The 16,489-nt window shown below is 41.4% G+C and overlaps 1 protein-coding gene across 1 annotated transcript in view; it reads right to left on the bottom strand.

Moving 5' to 3' along the window:
* kmt2ba (lysine (K)-specific methyltransferase 2Ba) overlaps positions 1-16,489 on the bottom strand; it is a 28,530-nt gene that overhangs the window by 3,791 nt on the left and 8,250 nt on the right. The window contains exons 7-30 of the mRNA XM_070921359.1: positions 15,626-15,687; positions 15,218-15,466; positions 14,314-14,423; positions 10,716-11,552; positions 9,946-10,059; positions 9,606-9,752; positions 9,374-9,466; positions 9,036-9,153; positions 8,729-8,842; positions 8,105-8,295; positions 7,844-7,945; positions 7,607-7,717; positions 7,263-7,339; positions 6,860-7,041; positions 6,164-6,249; positions 5,559-5,693; positions 5,219-5,377; positions 4,939-5,056; positions 4,723-4,801; positions 4,169-4,329; positions 3,779-3,940; positions 1,220-3,590; positions 636-758; positions 236-348 (exon numbers count right to left, since the gene is read on the bottom strand). Of these exons, the coding sequence (XP_070777460.1) occupies positions 236-348; positions 636-758; positions 1,220-3,590; positions 3,779-3,940; positions 4,169-4,329; positions 4,723-4,801; positions 4,939-5,056; positions 5,219-5,377; positions 5,559-5,693; positions 6,164-6,249; positions 6,860-7,041; positions 7,263-7,339; positions 7,607-7,717; positions 7,844-7,945; positions 8,105-8,295; positions 8,729-8,842; positions 9,036-9,153; positions 9,374-9,466; positions 9,606-9,752; positions 9,946-10,059; positions 10,716-11,552; positions 14,314-14,423; positions 15,218-15,466; positions 15,626-15,687 (6,014 nt within the window). The remainder of the gene's footprint in view (positions 1-235; positions 349-635; positions 759-1,219; positions 3,591-3,778; positions 3,941-4,168; positions 4,330-4,722; positions 4,802-4,938; positions 5,057-5,218; positions 5,378-5,558; positions 5,694-6,163; positions 6,250-6,859; positions 7,042-7,262; positions 7,340-7,606; positions 7,718-7,843; positions 7,946-8,104; positions 8,296-8,728; positions 8,843-9,035; positions 9,154-9,373; positions 9,467-9,605; positions 9,753-9,945; positions 10,060-10,715; positions 11,553-14,313; positions 14,424-15,217; positions 15,467-15,625; positions 15,688-16,489) is intronic.

A 16,489-nucleotide genomic window follows, 5' to 3' on the forward strand; every position in this document is an offset into this window, starting at 1 on the left:
ATTAAAAATAATCAAACAACTATATTATTAGAATAATAATTAGAATTTGTCTGGCAAATTTAAGAAAAAGACATCTCAAACCGTCACAGTACAAAGGCTTTAGTCTCTGAATGGCTTTTGGAAATGTTTTTGTAATGAGAGATTTAGTAAATGAAAACAGTTAAATAAACATTTAATTACATGAAATTGCCGTTGTAACCTTTTTCCTGTAGAATAGCCGTTTGCTGTTACAAACCTGAATAAGGGCCCCATTCAGAGAGGTCTCCATGGCGAGCGCTGACCCACATGTGTGTTTTGCCCTGAATGCTGGTTTGTGCGTGTGTAGGTGGACTCTCAACCCGATGATGCCTGAGCAGAAAGGATAAATATGTATAAACAATAAACGTTGAGTACTAACACACCTTTGTGGAAAAATTATAATTTATGGGCATGTTCAAATTGAAAATGGTACATTTTCAGTAACACCACTAGCAAAGTTGTCTCCTTTTAAAATAAGCAGTGAGTATTTAAGTGGGTATACATTGATCTTTAAACTCATATAACCTGGCACCAACCATTTGCCTCTTTACTTATAGTTTACTTTATAGTATAGTAATAAGGCTCTAAAACTGAGGGTACCTTTAAGATGAACTAACCTGGAAGGTGTAGGAGGAGGTGGGGCAGTAATCCTCAACTGCTCACGCTCATCAGGCATATTTTCGAGGTCCATATCAAGAACATCCTTCATTGTTGGAGCTTTCATTCTCACACGACTCGGCCTGTTGGAAGAAAACAAGACACAGTAAACAACAGTGCTGCTGCAGTTACCTTATCAGCTTATCTTTAGTCATATCAGCTGGGCTTCCCTGTTTATATCGTAAAGCACCCGTCCTTCCTGCCTCTTAGGCAGTACTTCTCGTTTATGTGTTTGCATGACAAATGGATAGGTGAGGTTTTTAATATTTTGTTATGGTTGAAAATTATGCTAAATATAAAAGCAATTTCATGCAGCAAATTCAAAATATCACACAAGTATGTGTAGTTTATCATTTCACAACCAAACCAATAATCAAAAAGAAAACCTCTAGCTGCAGCCCAAATAATAGTTCATCCCAGATAGTAACCTAAATGACCATTGCAGAACAAAGTAACTTTTTGGACTGCATGTAATGTACACCTCTGAAATTTGGTAGTTTTATTTTCTACTGTACACTGCAGTGAAAAAATAAGAGAAGAATACCTGGCTTCATTAACTTCATCCAGCTCACTTGAGGGATCCCTCAAGAAGTCCATCTTGGATTTCTTCCTGGAGGGCCTTTCAGACAATGATGACACTCTCTTGACCCTAACCTGGTGGCGCGATGAAGCAGGTGTTGGTTGCAGGTTGGAATTTGGTTCATTGAGCAAACAACTGGGGGACTCTGAACGTGCAGCTGATGATTGATCAGAGTCCTCTGCGTCCTGAAACTGGGATGGTCTTCGATGTCTGGCCTTTGGCTGTCGAGTGTTACTGAGGATGATGGGTTTGGTCTTTGGCGCGTCGCGGTGGGTAGCCATGGCTCTGTCGATAATAGCCTGGGCTGTGCTTTCTTCAATGTTGGAGAAACCGGCTTCAGGAACACTCTGCACACCGACAGGAGTTGTGGGAGCTGGAGTCCCACTGCTTTTCACAGGCACCACTCTGAAAATAATTTTTCTCTCAGTTGTTGTTGTTGTGTGGTTACCAGCAGGAAGGACGTTTGTGGCAGAGGAGGCGCTGGAACGAGGCTTTATTATGACACGAGGGACTGAGCGCTGCAAGGCATTACCACTGTGGAGAATCTTGGCAATCTGGCTTATTTTATTGTAGGCAGGAGAATTTGAACTGAGTGACTGATAAGTGTTTGATCTCGGGTCTTTGATCAGAATCTGACCTTGACGGTTGACCAGCAGCACCTGAGGGGCAGGAGCCGGGGGCGGGGTTGAGCTAGTGGCTGCAGCTTGATTCTGATGCACAACTTGCTGCTGACTTCCTGGCCTCGAGTTGTCCAAGCGGATGGCGACGGTTCTGCCCCGTGTGGCACCAGGTTGAATAGGTAGAGCATTTAAACCGTTGATCACAATGGGGGAGGTGACTGTACGTGGAACTGCACAGAAAGTGGCAGCAGAAGCAGTGGAAACCAACGCTTTATTTCCCGTCTGTGTTGTTCGAGGGGGCAACAACAACTTGAGGTTGTGCTGCTGTGGAAGACACGGTTTTGGCGACAAGCGTTTGAGGTTTGATGCTGGACGTTTTGTCTTCACAATGATGGTTTTCATCTGTCCTGTGGGGGATCTTTTGGTTGTGTGCTCTGGAGAGTAGTCAGGGTCATTCAAATCATCTTTAAATCCTCCAACTGAGTCGGCCGATGAGCTACTTTCATCTTTATCTGCAACTTCATTGTTATTTGGGTATATTACAGCGCCATCTTCAGCAGAAACAAAATGGCCTGTAGCAGAATCCAAAATCACCTCATTTGGAGATGTTGGTGTATTAGAGCTCATCAGGACCTCTTCCTCCTGAACTGACATGTCAGCGTTTGCATAACTGGATTTAAGAACATCACATGCTGGAGAATTTTCCTGAAACTCTGGCTCAGCTGTTCCTTGTTCAACTGTTGACTTTGACACGGTGTAGATTGACTCCAGCCTCTTTAGGGCAACCGTCAGCTGCTTAGTAGGTGTATTATGATTAGTGTGAATCTTAATCTCTGCATCTTCTTCTTCTGTGTCCTGAGCTTCATCACCAACCGCCTCGCTTTCATCACTCTCTGACCCTCCATCTGCTCCATCTAACTGTGAGATTGACTGTGCTGAAGGGAGCTGACCTGGGGCATCTGAGCTGCTAGCTGCGTCACACACCACTGTGCGTGAAAATTTTAAGTAATGGCTTGAGTTCTCATCTTCAGAGTCGTTCTCCCGATTATCTTCCTCCATTTCCACATCTTGCACCACACCTTCCACCTCTCCTCTCCCGCCTTGTACTCCGCAGTGAAGCGCCACGTTCTCAGTGAGCAGAGCCTCGTCAAACTCAAGCTTAGCGTTCAACATGGAGGCCACTGCGACCTCCGTGTCAGTGTCAAACACAGTGTAAGGCAGGTCCTGGGCCATCAGGTGGGCTACTTCCTCTTCCAGGTTATCAGGGGCTAGTGAGATCCCATTGGTTGTGGCCACTGCAGCATCTTCTGCCTCAGACGATGCCAGGAAGTCTTGGGGAACCTCTGCAGAAACTGGAGTGGTGATTTTAAAGCTTTGCCTCCCTCTGGGGGAGTGAGTGATGGCTCCTTGACGAGGTGACAGCCCTGCAGAGATGCTGGAGTTGGATCTAGGCGGGGAGCTCCAGACTGGTGATGTTGAGTTTTGTCGTGACAGAGGAGGTGAGACTGAACCCAAGTTTGACGATCTCGGAGGGGAGCTGAAAAGGGCACATCTGGTGTGGACAGTGCCACCAGAGCGGAGGGTCATCGGTACAGATGGGTCGATGTCTGTTGGCGAGGAACTGCAGCGGCTTCTTGATGAGACCCTGCGAGGCCGACGGGTGTCCTCCAGGTCCCTCAATGTCAGGATGTGATGCGATTTGGGAAGAGCGGACCCTGAGAGCATCAAATAACAAAGAGTGAAGAAGAGACAGCAATGCTAATTCATGGGGTCTACAAAAATACAGTAAGATGAGACACATTTACCACTCAAAATGCTGAGAAAAAGCCTTTGCAAAGGTAAAAAGGTCTCAATATATAATTAAAAAACAACATTTTCAAACATTTCATCTTAACCTATTTACCTGGAGATGGAAGAGGTCGAGATGATCCTCCTGCTGGTCTCCTGGTCTGTGTGTAACCAGGACTTTTGGATCCAGGTGTGTTGTGCTGTTTAGAGTTGGGTGATGGGGTAGTGGACTTTATGGGGCTGGATGAGGATCTTAAATGATCCGGGGACTCCATATCTGGTAAAGAAGAAAAGGTGTCAAACAAATAAAGAGTCCAACCACAGCGCAACTCGTCATAAAATATGACTGGAGTTACTTAAACCAAAAGAACAACTGGATCAATTTAGACTAATCGATTTATGGGCTTGGTACCTTTTTTTTTTTTTTTTTTTTTTTTTAAAAAGTGCTTGCCAAAGTGAACAAATCAGCCGAGCCTTAATTCAAAAATAAAAAGTTCCTGCTAACCTCTGTGGTGGCTGGGACTGTGGACTATGGTGTGATTCTCCTCTTGGTCCCACCTCGGATCTTGTTCCTCACCAGGGAGAGGTGTGCTCACTTCTGTCACCTTACAGGTGTACTTGCAGCGTCTGCGGGGGTCCACAGTGCTCCAGTACAACCGAGAACATCTGGAGAAGGAAGGGAAGAGGAATACGTTCATATAAATAGAGAAAAAGAGGAGTAATACCCAAAACCCAAGTTATTTAAAGTCATTTTGTGAACAATAATGATGCTACAGTCTGAACCAAAGTTCCTAAAGAATAGAATCATGAATGAAGTCCTACAAAGTATTTGGGTTTTTAGTCACAAACATACTGAATACATTTTAATGAAACTTAATGACACTTTAAAAAAAAGAAAAAAGAAAGACAAACGATAAAATATTGGTAATTATCTCAAATGCTACAAGTGCTGATTCAACACTGATCAAAGTACTGCTTTGTGTGTTTTATGAGGACTACACTCCAAAAGTGTGTTTAACCAGTCAGATCACCAGTTGTTTAATGACAATGATCACTTACTGATAGCCGACAGGATACAGCATCCTCCCATTGGACGACAGCTCTGACAAAACACCAAGTTTCTGAATCTGCAGAGAGCCTGGAAAAATGAGAAAGGAAAGATAGTATGTGTCAACACACTAAATGCAGTCTGATATTTAGCAGTAATATTTCATGCCTTTATGGAAACACATACACTGTCAGGAGTACAGTGGCTCAACATCCAGATATTCTTACCTATGGTCATGTTTATGGATTCTGGCTCAAGGCCAGTGAGGAACTTTCTTCTGAGATTGATCCCCTCAAAGTCCACGTACACCCGCCGAGGGACTTCAAACCCTTTCCCAGAAACCATCTGGAAGTAAATCATAAATCAATACAACGTAGAGGAAAATTGGCAGGTGTGATGTGCACATGGGTAAACTGACTGAGTAACACTTTCTGACAAAAATGCAAATTTATAACTACAATAAAACGAAAAATAAACTAGAAGCTTGGGGTAAAATTGAGTCCATACCTTCGCACTAACAAGATCCCTGTGTTTGAAGCAATACATCTTCCTGTCCTGCTGAAACACACAGTTCTGGGCACGAGCACACATGAAGTGGAAATTACTCTGGCAGGTGGCAAGACAGCAGCCCACAGTGGCTCCTGACTGCCCACAACGATCACAACGCTGGAGAGAGAAGGACAAAAACAATCATGTTAATTCACGTAGAATTATATCATAATACTTTTCACACAGGTTTATTACAGAGTTATGCGTCTGCAGTCCTACAACACTTTAAGCCAGAGTGACAAACATCTAGCTACTAGAAATATGATCACCATTTAACTTTTTCCTGATAATATCTTACCAAGTGGCGCCCTCTTGAGACAGCACTGTGCACTTGCAAAAGGGCACTATTCTCCTCATACACCTCTGCAGACCAAAGGCAGCAGTTAATATGGGACCACTCATTCTGTCCCAAGTACAACAGCCGTCCTGCGTCCTATCAGGATGAAAATATATTCACGTCACTTAATAAGCCGTAGAGATCAGCCATTTTACATTGTAAGATGACGTGCAAGAAAAGACAATGTCTAACCAGAACAGTTATAATGTACAGTCACTGCAAACATAAGGCATCCAGTTTCTGTGTTCACGTATTTGACTTTGTAAGTGAAATGCAGTGAGGAGCGGAAATAATTGGCATTTTGATGTTTGATTGATTAATCATTTGAGTCTTTTCAAGCAAAAATGTCAAATGTTTGCAGCTTTTCCTCGTCTTCGTTTCTATTAAAACAGTTTTGGACTGTTGATCAGACAAAGAGTACGTAAGTAATCTTGGAGTGTAGAAAACAGTGATTTTTACTATTTTCTAATGTGTTTTAGGCCGAAAGAAATCGAGAAAATAATCTGCAGATTCATTGATAATGAATATTAGTTGCAGTAAAAACACAGTAAGACAGCGAAACTCACACTAGGGGTAGAGTCTCCATATTGTTGGCACATGGCACACTGCCTCGCATCTTCAGTCTTGGTAGTTTCCAGATCACTCATTACACCTGTGAGGGCGAGGGGAAGACCGTTTAAATGTGAGAGGGGGGAAAAGATCATTATCTGTTTGATAAGATAACTGATATTATTACTCAGGAAAATAGATTTTTTTTTTAGATTGACAAGTTTATCTTTCTAATATAACATCAGTGTTTAGAGAGCCTTCATCATCCCTGGAATAAAGCATTCATTTATTTATTTATTCATTTATTATGTAAAGCTGTTTGTATGAAGTTAATTTTTTCAAACTACTTAATGCCAACCCATATCTCTTTATCTCTTGCATGTATAGGCTACAAAACCATTAGAACTTCTTCTCATCCTCTCCTCTGCTGCCGATATAAGAGACGCACTGCTGGACAGGTACTGCTGGTAGAGAGGAGGAGGCGCTAGTTCTGCCTCAAAGTCTACAAGAATCAATCTAATTTTCAGATAGATAATAATAGCTAATTAGGCTCAACTGTTACATACAATTAGTGTAGGTTTGCAAATGTGAAACCTGTAAAGATTTGATCCTCCCCTACTAGAAATGATCAGCAGTTGTTTGTCCAAAGGTTCTGAGTAACATCACATTGCTCAGCATACATGACACAGAACAGGCTACAATAGTTTCCATACCATGTGAATACAGAGGGAGGCTGTGCGACACACCAGACTGCTGCGTAGCGACTGAGGACAGCAGGGATTCAGTTTTCACCGCTTGTGGGCCCCTGGGCTCCTTGGGCTGGTATGTCCTTTCCAGCCATTGTGCATAGCTGTGCTCCTGAGATGGTGGGAGGACCGCCTCAGGGAGCATGCCACTACAGAGTGAAGGATGAGGACAGTAAGACAGAGGGGAGGGCCAGCAAAGACATTTGAGACAACTGTCAATCTACTACAGTGCCCTGAGGGACACTTTTGTTCTATATACCTAAAGCTTCAACTAATGCCATAAAGCTCATATATACATATTGAGGGCATAATGAATGTGCATATATTGTGGGAATAATGTTTAATTAACTGTACTTGGTAATAAATATACCTTGGGAATTCCTCAGAGAATGAGTTCCACTTTTTCAGATGGCGTTCAGGAAACCAACTGAAAACCTGCTCAATAAGCTGTGAGAAAAACAAAGGCAAATTAAGGTGAAATTATGGTGAAGGACAGCGTCTATTTCTGGACATTTTGGACAATATTTTACCCAAACAGGCTTTTTATAGTCTATTTGTCAAGTGACTCAGCTCCACATTCCAAACAGTCAAACCAGAGGAAACAGACCACAAAAACAGAAACTGGGGGGGAGGGTAGATTTCCATCTAAAATGAATGAAACGAGGGTCTCTAAAAATAAACTGAAACCGTGGGAGATTTGGGAGGGAAGCTTACTTTGACATAGAGTGCCCTGGCCTGACTGGTCGGTCTCTGGTGCTCAGGGAGAAGCTCCTCCTCCTTCAGCCGCCTCCTCATCACAGAGGCAACATCCGCATGGAAAGCTTTCTGAGTGAGCGAGGGGGAAAAAATAAAATATAAATAAAAAATTTTTAAAAAAAAAGGAGGTCAGGGTTTCAATCAAGAATGAGCTTCACAAAAATAAAAGCAGATTATCAGGAAGAATATACTCACTATTGAGGTGTAACCACCCACTTTAAACTTCTTCTCCATGGCTTGTAGATCACAGACTGGTTGCTGTTCCCTGACAAAGTGTGTGTTGTTTGTTTCCTCACACTGAAACACAAAAACAACAGCTCAGCTATCTGGTAGAGAGAACCAAAATCAACACTACATTTACATATTAAATAAAACATATTAGGGTACTTCCAAGGGAAATAGACTGCTTTAAAACAGGACTGTTGGGATGTTATCTGTCCTGTGTGTAGCTCTTACCGCTTTACAGATGAGGAGGTGCTGAGTGGTGTCGTCAGAGAGGAGGTCGGTGAGCACCTCCTCCAGCCCGGCTATCAGCCTGCTCTGCAGCTCCTCCTTCAAGCTGCTGTGTTCAGTTTGGTGCTGGCTGCAGGGTGAACAGGTGAAAAACACTTCTTCTGGTTGGCTTGACAGCAACCCAAACAGCTCGTCTGTAATGAAAAACGCAAGCATTTTAGATGACATAATGTTGATTAAGATTAGATCTGCAATATTATTAAGTACTATGTGTGCATTTTCTACATGTATAAATAAATTATACTTTATTAAACATGTTTATCTCCCTCTTTAAGTAATTAATATGTAGTTAAAATGTTAAAATTAAGTCATGTCCTCTTTTTTTAACAGCCAAACAGATGTTTCATTGTGCAAAATTTGATGAATTCTCACAATATCACGGTTATCATATTCTTCCATGTACTACAACTTAACATGGAAAACAGTCATATCATCTTTCAAAACACTGAACCTGTCAACCAAGAACAGGTTTTCATTAGTGAGGTCCCCTGAGGCAGTGTTTGGTTGGAATGAAAACTCTGGATCTCTTTGAAGTCTAATTTATGAATAAACAAGAGTGTTACTCACCCGAAAGTCCTTCACATGTGTAATGAATCCAGTGGCTGCACTCTGAACACTGAATCATCTCTGTGTGTTGGCTCTTGTCACCATAGCACTTGTGGCAGACGGTGCAGAAATTACCTGATGTAAATACAGATAATATATCAGTGACATCATCCCTTTCTAGTGCCATACATTTGGGCTATAAATGCACACAAGTCCAGGTCATCCTTCTAAGCAACAGTGGACTTGTTTGGTTAATTTATGACAACAACCAGTGAACCATGTATTTACGACACCTTGAGAAAACACTGGTGTCTGCCAGAGATCTTACCTTTGTTGTGGAGAAGAGTGCAGTCAGGACAGAGGTCCTTCTCATGGTTCCAGGCCAAGTCCCAGGTCTTTCCAGGAGTCACGCCGCAGCTTTTACACCGAATGCATGTCATGCACACCTATACAAACACAACAATGTCACAAAACAGCAAGCACATGAGGCCCTGAGAGTGTTCGCGCTGCAAACAAAACGCATAAATAATCCATGATGTACAGTGTGATGCCATTCTTGACATGTATATATATATATCATTTTAGGTAGGTTCTATGTAGCCAAAAAACCAACAATATTTTAACATTTTCTGTCAATTTTATTTTTTAATCTATTAAAGCAATTACCCAAGGCATGCTGCAGTTCATAGGTTTGGGGTAAGTTGGTCCCAAGCAGGAAGGGTGGTAAGAGGTTTGGCATCTCCTGCACTGCAACACAGGCTGGAGAGGAAAAAGACACAAGGATACATTAATAATGGGTTAATTAATGGGGTAAATATTTGACTAGCACCTCTGTCCCAATGTACATAAAGGCACCAGGCTACCCTGAAACACATTTGAGAGACTTTTTTGGTTTTACCTTTGTGTTCTTGCTTCGACGTCCGCACACGTGACAGAATTTGCAGCGCCTACAGCACCAGTTCTCCTTGTTCTCCTTCATGGGGCGCTCCTCTGGTGAGAGGCAGAAACTGTGGAAAGGCTCACAGCAGATCTGGCAGAATATCATCTGATGAAAGTGGGAGACAAAAGGAGACCAGTTTAGTCACAGAAATGTTATTATTAGCACTGTGCAGCACCAAAATTCTGCAAACATGGGCTTGGAGATAGGAACTGTAAAATGTGACTGGAAAGAGCTGCAATATTTCTCAGAACACTGTTATTATCAGCAACACCTTCCACACTTAAAAGAGCTGAATTACCTCATGTCGTCCTTTACTGGAGCAGAGCAAACAGACAGGTTGTGGTGTGGTGGGGACAGACGTGAGGACGCTGAGGCCGCCCATTAGCCATACATTCTGTACAGCACAGTCCTCCTGGTAGACACAAGGCAAGAAAAAAGAAAGCAAGAGGAAAGTGATCAGTTTCTTCTTTCAGGATGCATGAGCTTGTTAACGCGAATCAAACTTACGCAGCTTTATAACGTTCCCATAGTAAGTACTAGTAGCATGGCTGGTCCTCGACATGTTACAGCATTCTACTTATGTCTTGTTTGTTTCTAACACCAGGATGGAGGATATATATATATATATATATATATATAGACAAAGCTGTTCTTTCTATTTTTGCTAAAGGGCCACTTATTCAAATCATCTGTTGGACACTTTTACCTTAAGTGCCTTACAGTAGTGAGTGCCTTCACTTCCAGTAAGAGGAATGTGAATCAAATTTTACTCTGACGCTCCATCAAATAAAGTACAGTACTTTAGTTGCACTACAATAGCTTATTGAAATGAGACTACTGTTTATGTTCCTTTTATTTTGAAGCTGTGCAGGGAATCTTACAAAAACAGTAATAACCCACAGCATCTTTCTTTTAATGCTGAAGTTAGACTGTGTTCTCTTTTAAAGCCTCTAAACAACTCTTGTAATTTAGGAAGAATTAAGTCGTGAACGTAATGCTAGTGCAGAAAAGCAACATACGGTCAATTTCAATATAAAAATGCCACCCAACACTAGTGCAAAAACTCACCTTGAAGTCCACACGGATCTTGTACTTGTTCTTCAACAGGCCCTTTTGGGGAAATCCGTTAGTTAACCCCGTCAGGGTGTTCACTGACGCACACTCTGCAGGATTCTGGGAACGAAGGACATAGTGTGGGTCAGTTGCTGGACAGTTTGTCAGCACTGTGTCTTTTACAGAATCGTCCTCCTCATCCTCTTCAGGCTGATCCCCTCGGTCTTCCTGCTGCTCCTCTTGCGTGCCCTCCTGTAACTCTCTGTGTGGGCCGACAGTCTGAGGGAGCACTTGCAAAGGTTTGTGCACAGTTTTATCTTTGTTAGCTCTGCGTGTCTCAGTCAAAACATCTGCGCACTGCACCTCAGACTCTGGATGCCCCTGAAAACACAACTTTGACGAAACCTCTGTCAGAGATGAGTGTAGTATGGGCTGGGGGTGTTGTTGAGATGATGATGATGATAGATATTTGTGCAAACGCAAGGTTGATTGCACCACAGACGGGGGCAATCGGTGCAAACGTAACATCAGAGATTTCTGTGGAAAGTCTGTTATGGGATGTGGTGAAAGTGGAGAAGCGGGATGCGTTACAGGCTGGGACAACTCTGGAGGAGACTGTGTTGTGGAATGTGAAATAGCAGGCTGTGTTACAAGCTGGGACAATTTTGGATGCAACTGTGCAGCACACTGATCCAGAGACTGGGGCAACTGCTTAGGCAAAGACAGAGCGGACTGCAGGATAAAATCAGGCAGACGGTATAAGTGTATTTGTAGCTGCTGCTGCAGCTTCGGCATTGGGCTCCTGGATGGGCTGGTTTCTCTGGGCTCCGTCTCCTCCGTGTGCTCCTGTTCCTGTGGAGGAGGGGACTGCCTAAGCCAACCAGCACGACACGTTCCAAAGTTACACTGATACTAATGACATGCAGAGGCGGCGACCGGCAGCAGCCAAAGTGACAGCAAAGGTGAGAACTGTGTCTTCGAGAGTAATGTGTTAGCCAGAAATAAAAAGTAAGAGAAGGTAAAGAATATTTAGCAAAAGCACTCAGCAGCAGTAGAGATACACACAGAGGTGTGGCTTTGAGTAGTTGTACAGCTAGATAGTCACAAAGGTTTGTCATTTTGTTGACATTTAGAAATTCAACTGCTGTCAACACACTATAAACACTAAACAAATATGACATGTTTAAAAAAGGCTGACATCTCTGGCGTATAAGCTGTGCGAAGCAAAGAGCATGAGAAAAACAATCTACCTTGATGTGAGCAATGACATTTAAAAAAAAACATACAACTCCCTATCACTACCTGGAAATGCAGATGTGAGGTGGATACGGTGTACAGATGTTGTACAGATTTTTTTCTAACAAGACAGAAAAAGTTCATGGGAAGATGCATGGTGTGCTGTTCTCTCAGTTTGTTAGTTTCAGAAGAAGAGTTTGTCTATGTCCCCTGCGCAATATACAGTGTGCTGCCATTTTACATTTATTATACATATTACATACATATATATATTATACATGTATAATATAGTAGTGTCCTATATTATAACGATGATGACCTCTGTGATTTCTTGTTTGCGTTAAAGTGGCTTTAAAAAAATAAAAAAAAAATGTCATGAACCCACTGACACAGCACTTTCAGTTTAAATCTCAGACACATGCAAATAGTGTCTTCAGATGTGCCTAGCATGTACATGCAGATATTTATATGTGCATTTTTATCATCCGTGATTACAATGCAATGCAGGTACTCTCATTAGATATGTGCATGTTGTATTGTATATCAGCATTTCCTGAAAAGTCAGTTTCTACTAACAACCTGTAAATAAGGCTTTTATTTATTTATTTAGAGGTCCAAGCATGCCCTTTTGCACCCACCAGCCTACTGTCCACAACCATGTCAATCAGCTGAAGAAAGTTGCCATTGCAGTCCTACACTGTAGTGAGTACTGCAGACAAATCTACAGCTAACAAAACAAAAATATTCCCATTAATTGGGCGAAACCAGGAAACGCTGCATGTCGCTTTGTTTACAATGCCACGTATATAGACCACATGACGGGTGACTTTGTGTACTTGTTTCCTCTTTATTCTCGTCTTCAAAGTATGGTGGCTTCCTTTGCTGCTGGTGTGTTTTGGGAGGAGGAAAACAAACCAATGAAGTCAATCATCAATGAGGAGCAGCATGCAGTCGCCATGACCTCAGACCATGGTGTTTCAAAAATGTATGCACTTGGTTGTTGCACAAGCTGCAATGATGCGTTTCAAAACCAGCACTACCAATTTCAACAAACACAGATGGGGATAAATATCAACACTTGGAAGCAGCGTCTATACGTAAATATGGGGGGATTTCTTTTAAAGAATAGCAGAGGATTCAAGCAATAAAGATTTAAAAAGGTAAAAAAAAAAAAAGCAAAACTCACGTACATTAGGACTAACAAGACAATTCTTTCAAGACAGAGTGAAGAGCTTTGACAGAGGACGAGCAAAATGTTCCAAATTCACCAGTTTGCTTGATTAGATTGGCATGTGATTTGAAGAAGTCAAATGTACATGCAACCTAGAATAAGCAGAAGCAAAGAGTCAGGCAGCACAGCCAAGATGTGTGCTTCATCTCAGCTCAGGTTGTGACACAGAGTCAGCCCTTTCAACACTGAAATTAGTGGTGTTAGAAAGCGATGGTGGATTTTACTGATCAAAGTAATCATAGGCTCCATAATGTATACTTGTTACCAACAGGCTTGTACTCTTATCATTTGTTAGGTTTTGAAATGATTGTATCGCATTATTGGATTTCACCTAAAATGAAACTGAACACATGATCACTTTTTGTATTTAATGTTATCAATTTAAAGTGGTTCTACTTTTATTGTGAGTGTTTGCTTATTTACTGCTCACACATATAGGATGGAAGATAATTTCCATCCTATATGAACTAAATAATAAAATAATGAACTTGTGTGAGTTAAATGTGTGAAGTGAAAATGGTTGTTTAAACATGACATGAGCTCTTCCTTCCAGTTCAGATAGTCAAGATACAGATTACATTTCAGGACCTGGAGTCTGCATAGTCTCAACAAGTTAGCCAAAAACTTTTGTGTGCAAGACTCTTGACGTACCACCTCCAACACAAACTGAACAGTGAGTGTATGTTGTGCTTCTACCAAAAATAAAAATGGCTACACTTGAGCATGAAGACAGCTTCGCCCATAATTTATAAAACATGAGGTTAAGCACATGCAAGGTGTGAATATGAAGGAGAAGAGTCAGAAACAGAAGATTAGCAATTAGCTGAATTTGAAAGATGTTAATTATTCATTCCAACGCAGATGAATAAATTAAAACAGGGAAAACAAAGTGAGATGCAGACCTGGGCAAAGTGTTACTTGGAAATATTTTTAGGTTTAAAATCATGATTATTCAGACTGTCAGTTAATCACTTAATTGTGTGTAAAAGTGTTTTTGTATTGAATTTTACACATTTAACACATATATGGAAATTTAACAGACTACCAATATGACCAAAAAACACTTTCCAAAAACACAAATTGACCCAGGTTTGATTAGGTGGTACACATGGGACACGAAGAGGGAAATCTGCTGCATGGTTTTACCTTGTAAGCTCTGGGTCTGCTCCCAGCTCCTTTGGAGAATGGCCGGCGATGCTTCACCACCTCAGTTGGAGGGTCGTATGGCAGCGATCCGCCATCTTGAGGAGCAGGATCTCCAAAACAAGAGAAACAGATCTAAGACACAATTCTGATTCTTCTTCAAATACTACTTCCAAAAAGGATACTGTCTTTGTTAGGTGAAAACACCGCTCCTTTCAGTAAACAAAGTTTTTCATTGAATGATTATGTGTTCTTCCTTTGGTCGTGATAGATTCAAAACTGTGCTTGTAAAACCTTTTCAATTCTAATCTAACAACCAATGTAATGGAGTTTGTTTTCAGTGTGTGAAAACAGTAGCATGATGTCTTCAGTGGCTCCGTATGAAGCTCTTTCAAATCTCAGTTCAGTTTCAATTCTTTTTTTTATGCAATACTAAAAGGAGTTTATCAAGTGTATATTATACATTATATGACATTTACTTTGTGATTAAAACCAGTGGAAACTGTGGCTAAGAAACTGTTCGCATTGAAAATGGCTTTGCTTGATGAGAGAGAGTTAACTTGACGAGCCTTTCTTCAACTTGCTCCATGCTGTCTTATCTATCAGCCAACAGTACACAAACATGCCAGAGGAAATAGTTAGCTGTCCAATCACAATCCTTATGGGGATCTATGTGTAGTTAGGTTAAGTTATCTTTCCCCCTGTTGGCGTTGTCAGGCACTGCTATTGACTGCATACCTGATCTTCAGGAATATAAAAGTTATGGTAATTTGTGATGCACACCCTGCAACAAAACTAAAATTAACGTCAGATAACCTCAAGCCACAATCTACAAAAGCAATACAGTGACGAGTGAAGACACATTGAGACGTTTCAGTCACAAAAACAAACACAAAGCTTTAGTTACCTTGGTTGCTAGCAACAGCTACTACATTTGGCTTGACAGTTGATTTATTTGCCTTCTCCTCTTGCTCTTCCTCCTCCTCTTCTTCAGATTCAGACTTCAGCAGGCTGCTGTAGGAGCGTGGTGTGATGTTACGCAGGGACTGTTTCCTGACTCCAGGCGCCATCGAGGACGATCCCTCGCCTGCCCCTCCAAACCTCCAGTTCGTATCGTCACTGCTTGACACAGAGCCTGACAGCCGCCTCGCCTGGACTGAGAAAAAGGAGCCTCAGGATTAATTTTGTAAACAAACTAAATACTTGGATATGTTGTTGAATTTGTTTTGTTCCAGTTAACTTACAGAATAAATAGTCAGTTTGATGAAACAAACAAGGGATAAAAATGAAAGCAGGAGCATCATTAGACACATACCTTTCAATGGTTTGATGATGCGTTCAATCTTTGCCTTCTCAATCCGCTCACACTTCTTATATCTGGGGACAGAAGAAAGAGTGAAATGTGATTATATGTCCAAGTGCATGTGTAGACATCTATGAATGTGTTTAACTGAGAGTCAACTTGCCTTCATTAACTGGATTGTTTAATATGTTTTACTGGAAAGGAATAAAAAGTATTTTCATGTTTCACAAACAAAAATTCTTAACTTAGAAGTTAAACAGTATTTTAGGCACCACTAACTCAAAAATTTCAGAACTTGATTTGGCACTAAACTTGGTTTTGTCCGTCCAAACTGTAAATATGTCAGTACTATTTTTTCCCCAAAACACACTGACTGGACATTTTGGGAACATTATCGCTTTCTTGCCAAGAGTTAGATGAGAAGATCAATACGACTCTCACGTCTGTATGGTAAATATGAAGCTGATCAGCTTAGCGTAGCACAAAGACTGGAAATATGGGGAAAAAGCCAGCCTGACTCTGTCCAAAAGGTAATAAAATCCGCCAACAAGGACCTTTAAAGCTCACTAATTACATCTTGTTTGTTTACTTTTAGACAGTCAATCTTCTCGTCTAACTCTTGGCAAAAAAGCAAGTAAGTGTTTAATATGTACATTTCACAAAATGTGAACCTAGTCCTTTTAACTAATGGCAAGCATTTGTGGTTAACTTGAGTGCTGGTTACCGTAAATTCTCAAATAGTGGCCAGGGCCTTTATTTACCTCAGTGTCAGAGAGAACCATGTTTGAGAAATGCCCGTGCAACATAGAAATCGTGCACAGTTAAATTAGCCTTTTCCCTCTCAGTAAACGGAACGATCTGAATTTGTGATTAGTT

This window comes from Enoplosus armatus, chromosome 16 (genome assembly GCF_043641665.1).
Source record: "Enoplosus armatus isolate fEnoArm2 chromosome 16, fEnoArm2.hap1, whole genome shotgun sequence".
Lineage (NCBI taxonomy): Eukaryota > Metazoa > Chordata > Actinopteri > Centrarchiformes > Enoplosidae > Enoplosus > Enoplosus armatus.